Source organism: Apis cerana, linkage group LG2, assembly GCF_029169275.1.
Source record: "Apis cerana isolate GH-2021 linkage group LG2, AcerK_1.0, whole genome shotgun sequence".
Taxonomy (NCBI): domain Eukaryota; kingdom Metazoa; phylum Arthropoda; class Insecta; order Hymenoptera; family Apidae; genus Apis; species Apis cerana.
Window position 1 is genome coordinate 4371015 of NC_083853.1, and position 17060 is coordinate 4388074.

General features: G+C 22.1%; 3 protein-coding genes and 1 long non-coding RNA gene across 7 annotated transcripts; all 4 read left to right on the top strand.

The window, feature by feature from the left end:
• The first annotated feature begins 2643 nt into the window (after positions 1–2643).
• Positions 2644–6795, top strand: LOC107994252 (uncharacterized). 2 transcript variants are annotated; one of them, XM_062071796.1, is made up of 4 exons: positions 2691–2890; positions 3026–3320; positions 4672–4862; positions 5066–6795. In XM_062071796.1, exons 2-4 carry the CDS (start codon positions 3301–3303, stop codon positions 5224–5226), a joined length of 372 nt encoding a protein of 123 aa, XP_061927780.1. In that variant the 5' UTR covers positions 2691–2890; positions 3026–3300; the 3' UTR covers positions 5227–6795. The 2 variants fall into 2 exon arrangements, with proteins under 2 accessions (XP_061927781.1, XP_061927780.1); XM_062071797.1 differs by having other exon boundaries at positions 2644–3320.
• Positions 3977–4375, top strand: LOC133665707 (uncharacterized). Its single transcript, XR_009828927.1, has 2 exons — positions 3977–4111; positions 4187–4375. It is a non-coding gene; the product is annotated as an uncharacterized LOC133665707 (long non-coding RNA).
• A 668-nt stretch (positions 6796–7463) lies between the features above and the next one.
• On the top strand, positions 7464–16548 carry LOC107997485 (probable ATP-dependent RNA helicase DHX35). Of its 3 annotated transcripts, XM_062071792.1 has the most exons (12): positions 7464–7685; positions 7985–8199; positions 12774–12953; positions 13423–13563; positions 13741–13903; positions 14202–14363; positions 14438–14584; positions 14741–14882; positions 14978–15264; positions 15413–15718; positions 15808–15961; positions 16040–16548. In XM_062071792.1, exons 1-12 carry the CDS (start codon positions 7655–7657, stop codon positions 16164–16166), a joined length of 2055 nt encoding a protein of 684 aa, XP_061927776.1. In that variant the 5' UTR covers positions 7464–7654; the 3' UTR covers positions 16167–16548. The 3 variants fall into 3 exon arrangements, with proteins under 3 accessions (XP_061927776.1, XP_061927777.1, XP_061927778.1); XM_062071793.1 differs by lacking the exons at positions 7464–7685; positions 7985–8199 and adding an exon at positions 11956–12072; XM_062071794.1 differs by lacking the exons at positions 7464–7685; positions 7985–8199 and adding an exon at positions 11959–12027.
• On the top strand, positions 8196–11928 carry LOC107997556 (ceramide phosphoethanolamine synthase). Its single transcript, XM_017056240.3, has one exon. The coding sequence runs from the start codon at positions 9610–9612 to the stop codon at positions 10684–10686; it is 1077 nt and encodes a 358-aa protein (XP_016911729.1). The 5' UTR covers positions 8196–9609; the 3' UTR covers positions 10687–11928.
• Positions 16549–17060: the final 512 nt, after the last annotated feature.

Genomic DNA, 17060 nt, shown 5'->3' on the forward strand with positions numbered 1-17060 from the left:
TTTTCTTAATATGTAGAATTATTTTATTTCAATAACATTAATAAATTTTTTTTTTCTAATAATCTGAAAGAATTTAAATATTACATGTGTAAAATCATTTTTACAATATATTTTTTTTTTCTAATATTTTATTTGATTAATATACATTATAGTTATCTTAATACAAATCATTACTGCGTTAAGTTTATCATCAATTCGGTAATTTCATTGCTATTAATAATAATCGACCTGTTTTGTGGTATTGAACCGTGGTAGTACGTACACGGAAGGTTGAATACTCGCTGACCTGTGATAATCCTTTGGCGATTAGTTTCTAACTGTAGATAGGCATATAGGCACAATTTTAGAGCGGCAGATACGGTCGAGAAAGCTAGGTGGAGTCGGTGGAGGACGGGACGAACCGGTTACAATCAAGTCAAAAAGGTATGATCAGGTCAGACCTTTCAGATATATACAGGATTTTTGCGTATAATCTTGCTAATACATTGTTAGATTAAGTAAAAGTAGCAAAATATATGTCTACTGAAATTGCGCTCGAATATATTTCTTGTATTAACTTCAATTTATTTCTACCCTATAGGATGCGCGCGACCACGCGTTCTATTGATTCCATGACCCGAAGCTGAAAGTGATGTGCCAATTTGTGGAAGGAAAGTAGCAAAATCAAGATTTAGCTTATAATATCTTTTGAATATTTTTTTTTAAAATTTCTGTATGTAGAATTTCTTGATAAAGTTAAATCACTAATAATAATAAAAGAATGTATTTAACATTAAAAAAAACCATTTATAAATTTTGAAAATTTTATATGTATACACATATATATAAATTGATATATGTAATATTAATATAAAAAAATGATATAAATTATTATTTTTATATATATATATTTATTATATATATTTATATTTATACATATATTTTTTATAAATTTTTTATTCTTTTATATATATATATTTTTTTTTATAATGCGCAAAATTAAGGAGACATGTATGATAATCTATATCATAATGCCTAAGAACGCATCAAGAAAAGTGGGAATTTAGTCCAGTGAAATGAAAATTTAGATGCGTGGATGCTATCTTTAGTTTGACACTGCAAAGCCAGTGGAAATATAGGTTACTGTCATCGAAATAGCTTGTGGCTGAAACTTCCACTGACCCACTAAAACGAAATTTAATTTTACCAAGTAATACTGTATGTCACCAATTACATAGTTATTTCTGATAATAAAATATAATAAAATATATTTTTGAATATTAAGAAGTTCTATATCTATATTAAAGTACATATCAAAATACCTTCATACATACATATATGAAATAAATAAATTAAATAAATTACTCTTAAATAAATTACTATTAAAAATAATTTCATTATAAATAGATAAATACAATTTTATTTTATATGTATTTTTATATATGCATTAAAAAAAGAAATATTTATTCGCTTTATATTATAAATAGAAATGTTATAAAAATATTAAATATTGCATATTTCTTTCTTTATGGAAAGTTTCATTGAAAATCTAACTCAATCTAGCATGAATGTATCTTCAAGTGTTTTATTGTATGAAGGATATTCAAAAAGCATCTGCTTCACACGTCTTCACCTGCATTGCATTCATAGCAGCTGCTTGGTGTTATCTTCATGCTTACGTAGACTCTGGCACGTGGCATATACGGAAGAGTAAAATATATTACTTAATAGAATAAATTAATACATTCGCATCATTTTTCCAAATATGAATATTGATGAATTATTAAATATATATTAGTTTGCATAGAATTTTAAAAAATATTTTCCTCAATTTTCGAAAATACATTAAAGATATTAAAGACATTGATAAAATTACAGATATTAATTAATAAAATATAAATTGTATTGTTTTATATGAAGATTCTATAATATCATACAATACATTTCAGAATATATATTTAATATCTACTTTCTTTATTTCTTACATAAAAAGAAAATAAAATTATATGCAAATATTAATATTATGTTTATAAGTAATATTATACATATATATATCAAATATATATATATATATGTATATAAATAATCATATTTATATGTATGTGTACATACATGTATAATATATGAAAATGTAAATAATATATATTACATAAAATTATTGAAAATTAATATATAATCTATTATAAAGATATTTATTATCTCATGAGTTAAGTCTTATTTCTAACTAAATTCTTTGTAAAACTTTTAAGATTAAAATCATAATAAAATAACATTATAACAAAAAAAATAATTTTACTATTTCATAATAAAGGCAACCTGTAACATGGACGTACATAAATGCAGCAAAGCCTTTCAGACGAGTGCGTGGATCAACCTGAAAGCATCGCGCACCTTTTAATATACACCGGAAATGGAACCATACGCGAAACTTCTAGAACTTTCTGCAGTTTGTTTCCATTTATATTTTGTATATTATCCTAAGTATACATGAAATTTCATTAGAATCTAATCAATGTTATAAATCACACATAAAATTTAATTGTCATTATTTTAAAAGCGATATAGTGTTAAATACATGTTTTTCAACAATACATTCACCAGCGCCGGAAGCGCGGGGATTTTTTATGAGTTTCGTAAGACAAGATTCAATTGGTCAGTTGTTATTTGGAGGGGCATTAACAATGCGGTAGTGGCGAAGCTACCATTACTACGAATCTAAAATCATATAACCGTTGACAGCTTTAATTAAATATATTATACTTCACATATATCATACCTTTTTTTCAAAAGAAAATAGAAATAATAACGATTTTATTTATATTAGATATTTATTAAAATTCCAATATATTTTACGAGAAATTTCGTTGAACCATGCTGTATTAATGATTAAAATATAGCGGCAAATTTATATGTATATATATATATATATATATATTGTGAAATTAATAAGTATTATTGATAATATCATTTTATAGATATTTTAAAGGAAATTTTTTTTTATAAATTATATCAATAATTTTTTATTGTTTTAAAATTGTATTTATAGTAAATATACATATAAGAGATTGATCAATGCGCCATCTGTAAACGAGCGGGAAAGAAAAGTGTTTGAAGGCCGCCGGCCTGCCGGCCGGGCCGAGTAACTCGGGTCTCGAGCGAATCAGTGTGCGAGTCTCTGCCATTTGCGCGTCGGTACGCGGCTACGCGGCAGTAGTGATACCAGAATTCTACGTCTGCTTACCGGTGCGTAGAAAACGCAAGCCTTATTAAGTGCGTTTTGTATCTAAGTGCTTTATCGATCACACGATTAAATTAATCAACATGGCGGATACAGAAACTAAGTAAGTATTACAGATTTTTTTTATTGATCTATTGTAAGAAAATCACATATTTTCACCGAATGCTTTTGTTATATTTCTCTATCGAATACAGTAACAATGGATCAACAATATAATCATTTCATAATCTTCATTACTCATCTGTTTTAAACTCAAATTGAAACCAATATTCTTGTTTTGATAATTTTATTTGCATCATAGTTGATTGTATACTTTTGAAAGCGTACGTAGTACTTCTGTATAACCACGAGAAAGGGACAACGGAGAGGGGATACTCTCTCTCTACATGATATTCTCAGCTTGATTTGTAAGGCGCGTTACGTTCTCAGGATTACCTGCTTTTACCATGACATGTGCTCTACTTGCAGAGCCGCTTTTCTGGCGGCATCGTTTACCTTTTATTTTTCCCCACTTGTAGCTTCAACTATATGAAAGTAACTAATTACAACATGCATTTATTTGTTATTAATATTTATTTTTCATGAATGTTTCAATCATGATATTTCATTATTATTTATTTAGTACTAAAACAATTTTTATTTATATAACTTTAAATATTTTTATAAATGTAACGAATAAATATAATTGCAATTCAAAATGTTTTATAATATAAAATTGTAATTTTTTAATGTTAACAATAATTTGAACATTTTTACATAAACAAGGGTGATTTTGATTATTCATACATAAAAAATAGTAAAAATATTTTATGGATGATTGTACACGCATCTTAAAAAGAAAATGGACAACGTATCGATCTGCCCTCTCTTACCGACTAAACGTCGAAAATACTGGTATTTTACTTTTCACTTCACATTTTTAAGACAAAATATATAATGTTTGTAATAATAAACATCGGTGCTATTTAGGTTTATTTAAGTTCCAACTCTATAGGAACAAATGTATATGTAACATTGATGTATATATTACGGTCCACGAACATCCACGATTTGCCGCGCCGAAACAATCTGTATGTGTGCGTACATGTACGTGTGTTCTGTTAAAAGGAGTGGGTTGAGAGAGAAGGGAGAGACGAAAGCAGGATAATATTAACATCGGTAGGTGCCGCTACGGTTGGCGTCCTATCTCTATTTCTTTCCCTTGCCGCTCCATCTTTGTCTGTAGCTGTTTAACCATAGTAAAGAAAAAATATGATAGAGATAGAACTTCATTTTAAATATATCATGTTATTTAACTTTTTTTTGTATTTTTTTTTTTTTTTTTTACAAAATATATGTATTTGATTTATAAAAATATAAATGTCACTGATGTTATTTTTATACTCATATTATTACATATTTTTTAAACTGTATAAATTATGTTAATTGAAATATTGATCGATTTTAATTTATAGAGACACCAAAGTTGCTACAACTCCAGAAAAGAAAGTAGTAGAAGAAGAAAAAAAAACAGTTCAAGAAGTTGACGAAGATTCAAAAACATCTGAAAATGGAGATGCCAAAGAAACCAAAGAAAATGGCTCAAATGAAGAAAAAGAGTCAGAAAATAAAGAAGTAGAATCAGCAGAAAATGGGGATTCTACAGGTATTGATTAAAAAATATTAAAAAAATTAAATTAAATCAATAAATTAGGTAAAATTTGTAATTTTGTGATTAAATTATAAATGGAAATAATTAAACTAATAATAAATAATTATTAAAAAAATATGTATTATAAATAATTAAAATCAATAAAAAATTCAATTTATATTTATAAAAATAATATTAAATGATATTTTTATTTATAGATGCATCTGTTGATAGCTGTTGTATAAAAAGGAAATCAACAACTTTAAGTGAAACTACAGAGGATACTGCCACTGATGGTGCCAGTCCTGAAAAGAAAAAAAAACTTGATGAAAAATGTGCTGAAACAGAAACCAATGGAGATGCTGAAGCTACGGCCTAATGTTTTTTTATGTTCTATTGCAGATTTAATCTATAGATAATTTTAACAGCTAATTGACAAGTCAGGACATTTAAAATTTATTATCCATGCATCGTCATGATAGACGAGCATTAAAAACAAAAAGTTTAATATTGTATTAATGACTTTTGTGTTCAGACATTTATGTGTGTTTATTGCGACCATTTTTATGATTTTAATTGGCAATCGTATATATCTACATCATCATAAATTACCATCTTAGATTATTACCATTCATGTTTCCTATGTTTTCCACATTGATGTCCGTACATAACACATATACACTGTGCTAAATTTACAAAAAGAAAAACATACAGATAATCTTATAAATAATATATTTCTGATACATAAAAATAGATGATGTGTGATATGGTGCTCGAAAAAGATATTTATGGGAAGTATTCCATAAATAATTCTCATTTTTTCTGATACATAAACAATTATATATTAAAATTTCATATCAATGAAAGAAATAATATTTGTTTGCAAATCAAAATACATTCCTAAAATAATTTAAAACTCATCCAGTGTTTATTTTCTGACAAAAAATATGAAATGAATTTTATTTATAAACTATGATAAATATTTGTTTTCTAATGTAATCTATACATATATATTAAATTATATGAATTACATATTATTTAATTTTCAACAAAAGTAAAAGAATAATTACAGAATTTATTAAATGTGTAATCATATTAACAAACTGACAATTTAAAAGTTGCAAACAATTTCACAATTTTTTTTAAATAATAAATTTCAAAATGAGTCATTTCAATTAGTTTATTATTTTTATTCTAAAAATAATTTGCAAAGAATAAAAGATTTTTTTATTAAATTATTTAAATATCAAATTTTTTATTTTATTTAACCTATTTAAATAAAATAATTTAAATTTTGGTATTCTAATTTCAACTTGTATTATAATTTTCCTAATAAATACAAGTAAATATAAATATCGTAATTTAGTTGAAAATTAGCTTATAAGCTTATTTCGCTTATAATAAAAAAGTTTGGTTTGTTTTAAATAATTTAGATTAAAAAACAATTTAGATTAAATTATGTTTAATGAAAAATATATATTATTCTTCAATTATTAAAATTGTCATTTTTTAATAATTCTTTTATTAATAGCATAGAGTGCAATTTATAAATATTTTTTTTTTGAAAATATATAATAATTTTACGTACAAAAAAATACTGGTGAGTAAAAAATATCAAATGCTATTCGCAATAACAATGAAAGAAAATACTGCGTTCACAGTTTTATTTTAATAAAAAATTGCATATCAAAAGATAGAAGTTTATGTGTAATTACAATAAAATATCTTTAGATAATACGGAAAATGTGAAATTAAAAGCAATCTATTGTATATTATATGAATATGATCAATTGATTTATAATATTAAACACAAAACTAGTACTGTATCATCATTAATCCTCTTTAGCTATTATCTAGTACAAATTGTTTTCGTATATAAAGTATGATACAATCAGAATAACTGTGTAATATTATTTTCTATATAATAAATATTACATAAATATATAAACTGAATAAGATTATATTAAAACATATCCAATAACAACATAAAGTTAGTATAAATATATTTATATTAAATGTCTATATTCATATATTTAAAAAAAATATAAAATAATTAGTATTAAAATTATTTATGTACAAAGTATATATCTTACTTTTGTATATATATTACAATTGATTATATAATGTATAATTATAATAAAAATTCATTTTCAATTATTTTCAAAATTTCATAAACTTAACACAAAAAAAACATTTTATATACTATTTGTATATTAATTTTATATAAGAGTATTAATATTATATTTTTTAAACTTAAAATTTAAATATGTATATTATTATGTTATATTATATTATATTATTCATTTTTTTATTTTTATATATTTTTTAAAATATTTTTTAAGTATTTTATGACATTATTGTAAAATTTTAGAATTGAAATTAATTATATCTAATACCTAATACCTCTATACCTGAATATAAAAACGAAATTTTTTACTTTTTTACTAATTTAAACAAAATATAATAAAAAAATAAAATTTTCTATTAAATTTTTTTTAGTTGTATAACAATTTATTATAGAAAAGAAAATTATAATAAATAAAATAATTATATCTAATAATTATAATAATATCCTAATATTTTAGAATAAATACAAATTTTCAAATAATACAATGTCATCTGTAGGAGAAAATTGAAATGTTTTAAAGAATTTGATAAATGTAAGATTGCGTGTTTATATGCAAGTGCCGGACGCTATATTTTGTTTGTTTGAATTGAAACTATTACTTAAATATAAAATATTATAATTTAATGACATATTTAAGACATAATTTTATTTCATTGTACTATTTATACAATTATATAAAATGAATGTGAAACCAATTTTTTCTAAACCTAGTAAGTAAAATTTTTATTAGATTTTTATTAGATATTCATACGAATATTTAAAGTAACTTTTTATTTATTGAAACTCTACCATTTTTTTATTATAAGTTTTTTGAGCATAATTGTGTGCTTTCTCTATTATATTTTATACATATATAGATTTATTTCTTCATATAAAAATGTATAACATAACCTACTAAACTAATATTTATTTTAAATATTATGTATTATATAAATATTATTAATATATGTTTAAATGTATATTATATTTAAAAAAAAATTTATACATTTGATCATTTTTAAAATTACAGGAGATAATATGTGGCAAGAAGATAAGTCAGATATAGAAGCTCATTCATCTACACAATTTGTTTATAATGCATATCATTCTCTTGCACTTAATATGCAACGTCAACGATTACCTACATTTAAGTATAAAAGTCATATTATTTATTTATTGGAAAAATATCAAACATTAGTTTTAATTGGAGAAACTGGATGTGGGAAGAGCACACAATTACCTCAGGTATATTTCTATTTTAAAAAAATTTTTTATCAATATAAAAATTTAGAATAAATTTAATAGAAAAATTTAAAATTTACAAATAATATTATAAATAAATAATATTGATAAATTTCATTACATATAGTATAACATAATTCTATATAGTTCAAACATTTTAGATTAGTGTAAAGCATGTATATACATGTACCTTTATAAATAGCTATTACTATGCATGAAATATTTTTTATAAAATTATATATTAAATATATAAAATTCAATATTTTGAATATATTGTTGAATTTTTTATTTTTTAAATTTTTAATATATAAAGTAGGTTATTATTCAATATATAGAATATCTAATACAAAAAAATATAAAAATATTTTTAATATGTGTATAAATATATATGATATTTATAATTTTATTAATTATATATTTTTTATATTATTAGATTACTTATAGATTATTTATTTTTATTCGTGTAATATATGTACATATTTAAATCATAAAAATCATTTTTCGTAAAAATTTTAGTAATTCATAAATTCGCGCAGGCGCACATATAAAAATATTGCGTTGCATCGCCATTCTATTAGTCAAACAAGATCCGGCAGTATTTCATCTGTTCAAAGTGTAATGCGTTTTGGTACAATTTGCCGGTTATAATAGTTTTTATAAGATCATTGTGCTTAATTTGATGAACAATCATGTATAATAAAAAAAAATACTACGGAATAAACATTTTTATAATTAGTTATTTTATTGAACAATTAAAAAAAGAAATTATGTGACAATAGTGCGATTAAAAATTGATTAAAAAAAATGTCATATTGTATTGATAAATAATACATTAAATAAGCTCAAAATGCTTTTTAAATCTTCGCATGAAACATGCTAATATGATATATATTAATTGATCGAAATAATACATTCAGAATCTATAAGATTTCATGTAACCATGTGGGATCATATCATACTGCGAATCTTTGAATATCACATTCTTCGTTGCAGGGCAAAATACTGTTAATTATGATAATACAATTGTTATATGTACATATACAGGTTCATCCTGCAAAAGAATATAAATCGTAGTCAAGTGAATTAGTCACGTGATGAGTTCAAAAGTTGAACGACTGTATTTTTTAACTGTGATACATGAGTCATTTAGATACATACATCGAAAAAGTTAAAATATAAAAAAATTATTATTTCAGAATAATAAATGATTGTGTTTTTTTATTCCAAAGATATATAGCAAAATTATTAATCAATGAATTTATTGTTAAAATTTAATAATGCATTTAAATTAATTGCATATCTATAATACATTTAAATCTAATATAAAGAAAAAAGATAATAACAAAATATATAATAAGTGAAAATATAATAAAATATATTTACCAATAATTACGTGCCAAATTTATATGAAAAATGTTTGGTACAACAACTCTAGTGAGCAGGTCATTCCTAACAATTTTGATATTATTGACATTATACTTCCTTGGAATGGACCTTTTGTTGTATTCTAGAATACAAAATTATGATATAAGACCTACATTAAATGGTACACCATATATTTCAATCATACCTTGTGATTTTAATCCATTATGTACAGTGACTGTAAAAGGATTAATGCTTGATCATCCAAATCATTTTCTTCTGAGCCCTCTTGCAGCTATCATGGATGATTTATTGCAAATAAGTAGCTCTTGGATATGGGTGACGCCAAATGCAATCAGTTGTTTTCATATATTCATAGCAGTGGCAGCTGGTAAATGTGTATCAAGTGATTCATTATCTTATAGACGCTTAGGTGTAATAATTTTTCAAGCAAGGACATGGTTGGATGATTTAGATGGACATGTTGCTAGAAAAAGAGCAAAGATTAATGGTGAACGATCAGATATTGGTTCAACTGGTTATATTATTGATGGTATCTGTGATGGTTTGGGTTGTGTTGCTTTTATTATTGGCTTATATCAATTTCTTGCCCGTAATTCAAGTAGACGTGGAGGTTATGATAAGCTGCCTCAACTTCCTGTATCTTCAGTTCTGGAACCTGGAAATGTAACATTGAAAACATCAAATGCAGCATTTCGTAATATATTACTTATGACCGTCCATTTGTTCCTCACCAGTGCCGCCTGGAATCGATATATATCTTTATACCAGGATCTTCTTGAGACTGATTATAGAACACCATCAATTAGTAGAGAACATCTTTATGATAGACAAACAACTATATTCAGAAGTTCATCTTTTTCAATAATAGCTTTTTGCTGGAAATTTCTAAATTTCCATGCTGTCATGGATTATCTGCTTTTGGCAATATTTTTTGATCGTATGCGAGAATATATTAGGCTTGTAAGATGGTCTCCATTTGTTATTGTATTATTACTTGTTTATATAACTGAATTTCATTTTTTACGGGCCTATACATATATACAAGAAGTACCATCTTTAATTGATGAAGAGATATCTTCATCTGATGTTTTTACTCAAGGATGACAGTGTAAATCTTGGAAAATATTGTTTTGTATATTTATTTTTTACCGGTGATATATAATAATTACAATGACTATTGTATATTTAAATTTGCAAATTTGTCTATAAAAATATCTTGATAAAATTTTTTGTATTTTCTATTTTTCTGCATGTATTTTGTATAAATACCAGGCTAATGTATAAAAAATGTGTATAACCCCTTAAATGGCAAAGTAATAATATTTTTACAATTTATAATATTTTATTTTATTATTATGATATTATATTCAATTATATTTCATTAATTAAAATTTTCAGACAATAATTCAATTTTTAATTAAGCTATTTATAACTTGTAATATATAATATTTATAATGCAAAATCTTTTAAAGAAAGATAACGAATTATTTTAACTTATTAAATATTTAATAATATACTTGTCTTCCTGATTAAATATTTATGTAATATATCATAGTTTAATGTCTATTGTATGTAATTATTATTAATATATTATATAATATATTACAATACTACAAATTATTAGTTTTATTAATATTTAATGTTAGAATATTTGACATTTATTTTCATTTAAGGGGTTAACATTATTATTTAATTATATAATTATATAATAACAGGAATATATACTTGAAAAATAATTTAATGGATCTGAGCTTATCCATTTCATGAAATTTTTTTTAGTATGTTTTTTATATCTGTAGTTATAAATGTAAAATTATTGAAATATGAAATTATAATTATTACATATTTCAATTTAGTCATTTAATCTAAATAATAATCTATAGGTTGTATGTATTATATACAAATATATATTTATGTTAAATATATATGGCAAGTAATATATGTTTATATATGTGATAATTATTATTACTAAGTGCATAAAAAATATAATTTTGTATTTTTTACTTGTAATAATTAACGACCTCTTGCCTTTATCTATATATTTTAATGTGATCCAGTATCGCGAGTTACCTAGTTATAGTACTTGTAAGTTTGCTGAAGTCACGTGGTAGACTTTTACATATATAAGCTGTTATAATGAGCTTTCAATAAAATCCGATATAAATATGACATTAAATCACGAAGACATAATATATATAATGTTCTTCCGTTACCGGATTGCGCCAAGATTAAAACCAAGAGTAGAATCCAAAGTGTAGAGCTTCACGTTGAACTTGAAAAGCAATGAGTACATTTAACAGTGTACAAATCAAGTTTGTGTAAAATATAAACTTTACTTATCTGGCATACGGTGTTATTTTACTTAGCCTTATTATTAGCCGTTCTATGATAAGGATATCAGTAGATAAATTTTGTATTATCAAAAGCTATATATTTCAATATGTAGTAATACTTTCATATATATTAAAAATTTATGTATCTAAAATAAATGTAAAATATTAATTTATTGATATTAAAATAAAAATTTATTTGTACAAGATTTACAAAATAAATTTATATCAAACATAAAAAAATTACTATTATTATTATTAGTAATAGTAGTAGTAGTAGTAGTAGTATTAAGTATTAAAATAAAATAATATTAATATTTTTTACTAATCTTTATAATTTTATTTAATTTTATAAATATTGACAATTATTATAAATAAATTATATATAATTCTATATTGTAATAATTATATTGAACAAAATTTTGTAAATTATATATTATTAAAAGTTTAAAAAAAAGCTAAATTTTTTATAAAAATTAAATAAATTAAATTAAATGAAAAAAATTAAGCAAATGTTTTAAAATCAGATATAACTTGTATAACTTATTTCTAAACATATAGATATTTCATAGAATATTGCATAAATTTTACGAATATTTTTTTAAAGAATATATCAATCTTAATTGTTTTAATAAAATTGTCTTTTGAAAAAAATCAAATTTTTTTATTTCCAAAGATGATTATACATCATTTGATTTTTAATATAAAATTTTTAATATAGGAAAGATTAATTAGAAAATTAATTAGATTAATATAGAAAAGATTTAGTATTATTATTAATATTATATATATTATTACAATATTTAATGTGCGTATTTAATATAATATAATATATATATATATTTTATAAAATGATTACAGTATCTTCTCGAAGCAGGATGGTGTTCAGATGGAAAAATAATTGGCATCACGGAACCAAGGAGAGTTGCAGCTACTTCTTTAGCTAATCGTGTTGCTGATGAACGTAATTGTATTTTAGGAACAGAAGTTGGTTATTCAATACGTTTCGATAATTATACAGACGAAACAACAAAAATCAAGGTATTATTATTTTACAATCATTTGTATTACTAAAAATTAAATTTTAATGATTAAATCAAAATAAATTAAAGAATATGAAAAACAATGATTATTTAATAAGCAAAATAATGAAAATCTGAAAAATTATATCGAACTTAAAATATTTTTAATTTTTTAATCATTTTAGAATTTAATTTCAGTAATATATACGAAGAAAAAATAATTTTTTTATTATAATATGTTTTATATATATATAATATAACATGTTAGAATTCAAAATTTGTTTAAAATTTATTTTTATACATTTTGCTTATAATTAAATAATTATAAATAATTATTATTATTAAATATTATTATTATAAAATAATATGTTTTTCTTCGATAATAATAATAATAAAAATATAGGAAATATAAAATATTAGAAGACCAAAAAGTATTAAAAATGTGAAAAATTAATAATTAATTCAATAATTAGTTGTATTATTTATAGTACATGACAGAAGGAATTTTACTTCGAGAATTAATGAGCGATCCTTTGCTGACAAGTTACTCAGTAATTGTAGTAGATGAAGTACATGAAAGAACTCTTCTTACTGATATTATTATGGGACTTTTGAAAAAAATAATTCGGGTAAAATATATGCAATATTTTTTACAATTAAATATAATTAATATAATTTAAATATGATATAATATTAAAATTAAAATAAAATAATAACATATAATCAATAATTATAAATTTATGTTTATTTATATTTATATTTAAATAAAAGAATTAAATATAAAAATATTTTTTTTAATATTTTAGAAACGAAGAAGTTTGCGAATTGTCGTTTGTTCTGCTACGGTTGATGCAGAACAACTTCGAGATTTTTTCAATATAAATACAACAAAAGATTCAACGAAAGATACCGCGGTTATTCTTACTATTGAAGGTAGATTATATCCAGTAGATATTTTTTTTATAAAAGGTATATATTTATATGCATTTTTTATATTTATATTATATAATTATATAATATTATATCATCCTACAAAAAAATAATAAAGTAATATAAAAATAATATATTTACAATCGTTATTACAATATATTTTTTTTATTTTTTGCGATTTTTTTATTGTTTTGATTTTTTTTGATTAATTTTCTTAATTTTCTTGTTTCATTTTCTATTTTTTAGAATATTTGTAGGATGATTTTACATAATTATATAAATATATTAAATATGAAATTAATTTCTTATATTTTGGTGTATTTTTGTTTGATTTTAGAACCAGTGGCTAATTATGTGACTAGTGTGATAGATACTGTTATGAAAATTCATGAAAACGAAGAACCTGGTGATATTTTAGCATTTCTTACAGGTTTAGATGAAGTAGACCGAGCAGTTTCTCTTTTATCAGAGCATGCAAAACTTATAAAAGAAGGAAAATGTGAGTAATATTCTTGTCATTATATAATTTTTAACATTTAAGATAAATTTTATTGTCTTTATATTTTTTTGTAGTGAAACTTTTACCTCTAGCTATGTATGGATCTCTTCCAAACTCAGAACAATTGAAAGTATTTTGGAGAGCTGCCAAAGATACTCGTAAAGTTATCATTGCGACGAATATCGCAGAAACATCAATTACTATTCCAAATATAATTTATGGTACGATTTTAATATATTCTTATAAAATATTCATTATTTATATTTTAAATAAAATTTATTTACATATTTATATCATTATTATTTAAATGTAATAATAAAAATTTATAGAAAAATTCAGTAATAATAAAAACTAAAAATATTGAAATTTTAATCTAGTTATTGATTGTGGCTTTGTAAAAATTCCATGGTACGAGACAGAAACTCAGACAAATTCTCTTATAATTGTTCCAATATCTAAAGCCTCCGCGGATCAACGTGCTGGTCGAGCAGGTCGTGTTCGAACAGGAAAAGCTTATAGGTATTTGATTTATATAAACATTCAATTATTTAAAACTTTAATATACTTTTGTTGTTTATTTATAATATTAAAAATATTAGTAAGTAATATTGTAGATTGTACACAGAAAAAGCATACTCGGAACTATTTGAAACAACACCGCCAGAAATGCAACGTTCGGATCTAGCACCTGCTATCTTACAACTAAAAGCATTAGGAATTGATAATGTATTAAGATTTAACTTTCCTTCTGCTCCACCAAGCAAAAATCTTCTTACTGGATTGGAATTACTTTATGCATTAGGAGCAATTGATAGTAATGGAGAATTAACAACACCATTAGGTATAACAATGGCAGAAATGCCATTAGAACCTGTTTTAGCAAAATCTCTTATAGTATCAGGTAAAATTTTTAATAAAATTTTTAATAAAATTTTTAATAATTATTAATTTAAAGTAAAGAAACAAAATTTAATATTGTATTTATATATAATTATTTTAATTATATAATTTTTTAATTATTATTTCTAATTAATTCTTTTTATAAACAGGTGAAATGGGATGTTCCGAAGAAATATCAACGATTTTAGCTATGCTTCAAGTACAAAATGTTTTCATAAGACCAGCAGGTGGCCAAGCTGCTATAAAAGCAAGAATAGCACAAAGAAAATTTGAAGTTGAAGAGGGAGATTTATTAACGTTACTTAATGTATATATTGCATATGAAAAAAATAAAACAAGTAGTTGGTGTCAAAAACAGTTTCTTAATAATAAAGCATTGCGCAGAGCTATAGAAATTCGAACGCAAATGCATTCTATGATGAAAAAATTAAATATTCCATTGGTTTCATGTAATCGTAAGTTAAGTTAAAAATGATATTGTTAAATATAAATAGATATATTATAATAAATATAAAAATTTTTATAACAATTATTTTTGTTCAAGGAAATGTACAACAAATTTTAAAATGTATAACTGCTGGACTTTTTTCGAAAGTGGCTTATTTACATTATACTGGAACATATAAAACAATTCGTGGAAATAAAGATTTATATATACATCCAAATAGTTGTTTATATACACTTCAACAACCACAATGGTTTGTATATTAACTTTAATATTTTATATTTTTTTAATAATATATTTAATGTACTCAATTCTTATATTTTTGTTCAAGGTTATTATTCTATGAAGTTTTACAAACAAATAAAACGTATATGAAGGATATAACTGTGATTCAACCAGAATGGTTATTAGAATTAGCGCCTCATTTTTATGAAAAAACATCTCTTGATTCTATTTAATATAATTTTTATATATTCTTAAAACAATTTATTAAATAATTTATTAAAGAAAACAAAAATGAATATTTTTTTTTAATAAATTATAATTTAATATTATTAATATAATATACTATTGATATTATTAATACATATATAATATATATTAAATATCTATATTTTTTTTTATAATTTTAAAATTTTTATTTTTAAAAATCAAAAAAATATATTATTTAATAACTTATTCTATATTTTTATTCATAAAATTAATACAAAATCTTAAAATTTATTACAATGCAATAATTAATTAATAATTATTAAATTAATTCATAAATTAATTCTACAATAAAAATTAATATATTGTAATTTTTAAAAATAAAATTATATCTTTTTAAATATTTAAAAATCATTTATATATAAAATAATTTGATTTATATATAAATCAAATTATTATGATTAAAATTAAGTGGCGAAGTACAAATATATCAAATATATAAGTATATTTTGTAAATCTTAAATAATATAAAAAATTTGTAGGTTAATATTTATGATTTTTTTTTAACTATATGATATTAAATCTTTGTTATTTTAAATTCAATAATAGTTAATTAAAATATATAATTAATTGTCCAAACAGTTAATTATATATTTTAAAAATATTTTCCAAGATTACAAGTAATGAAAGAATAAATTTGACAAATGAATTTTCAATAGTGTCATTTTTCAATAGAATGCTTTAAATTTCTTTTTATTTCTTTGTTGTTGGTTAAGATTTTTTATTATGTTTATTTAAATTCTACTATTTTTATTAAGTAATGCTTGACATCAAAGTATATATACATGATAAAAGCATATTTTTAATTTTATTTAAATTTTTATTCCTACCATAATGAATGTTAAAATAGTTTTTCATAATCT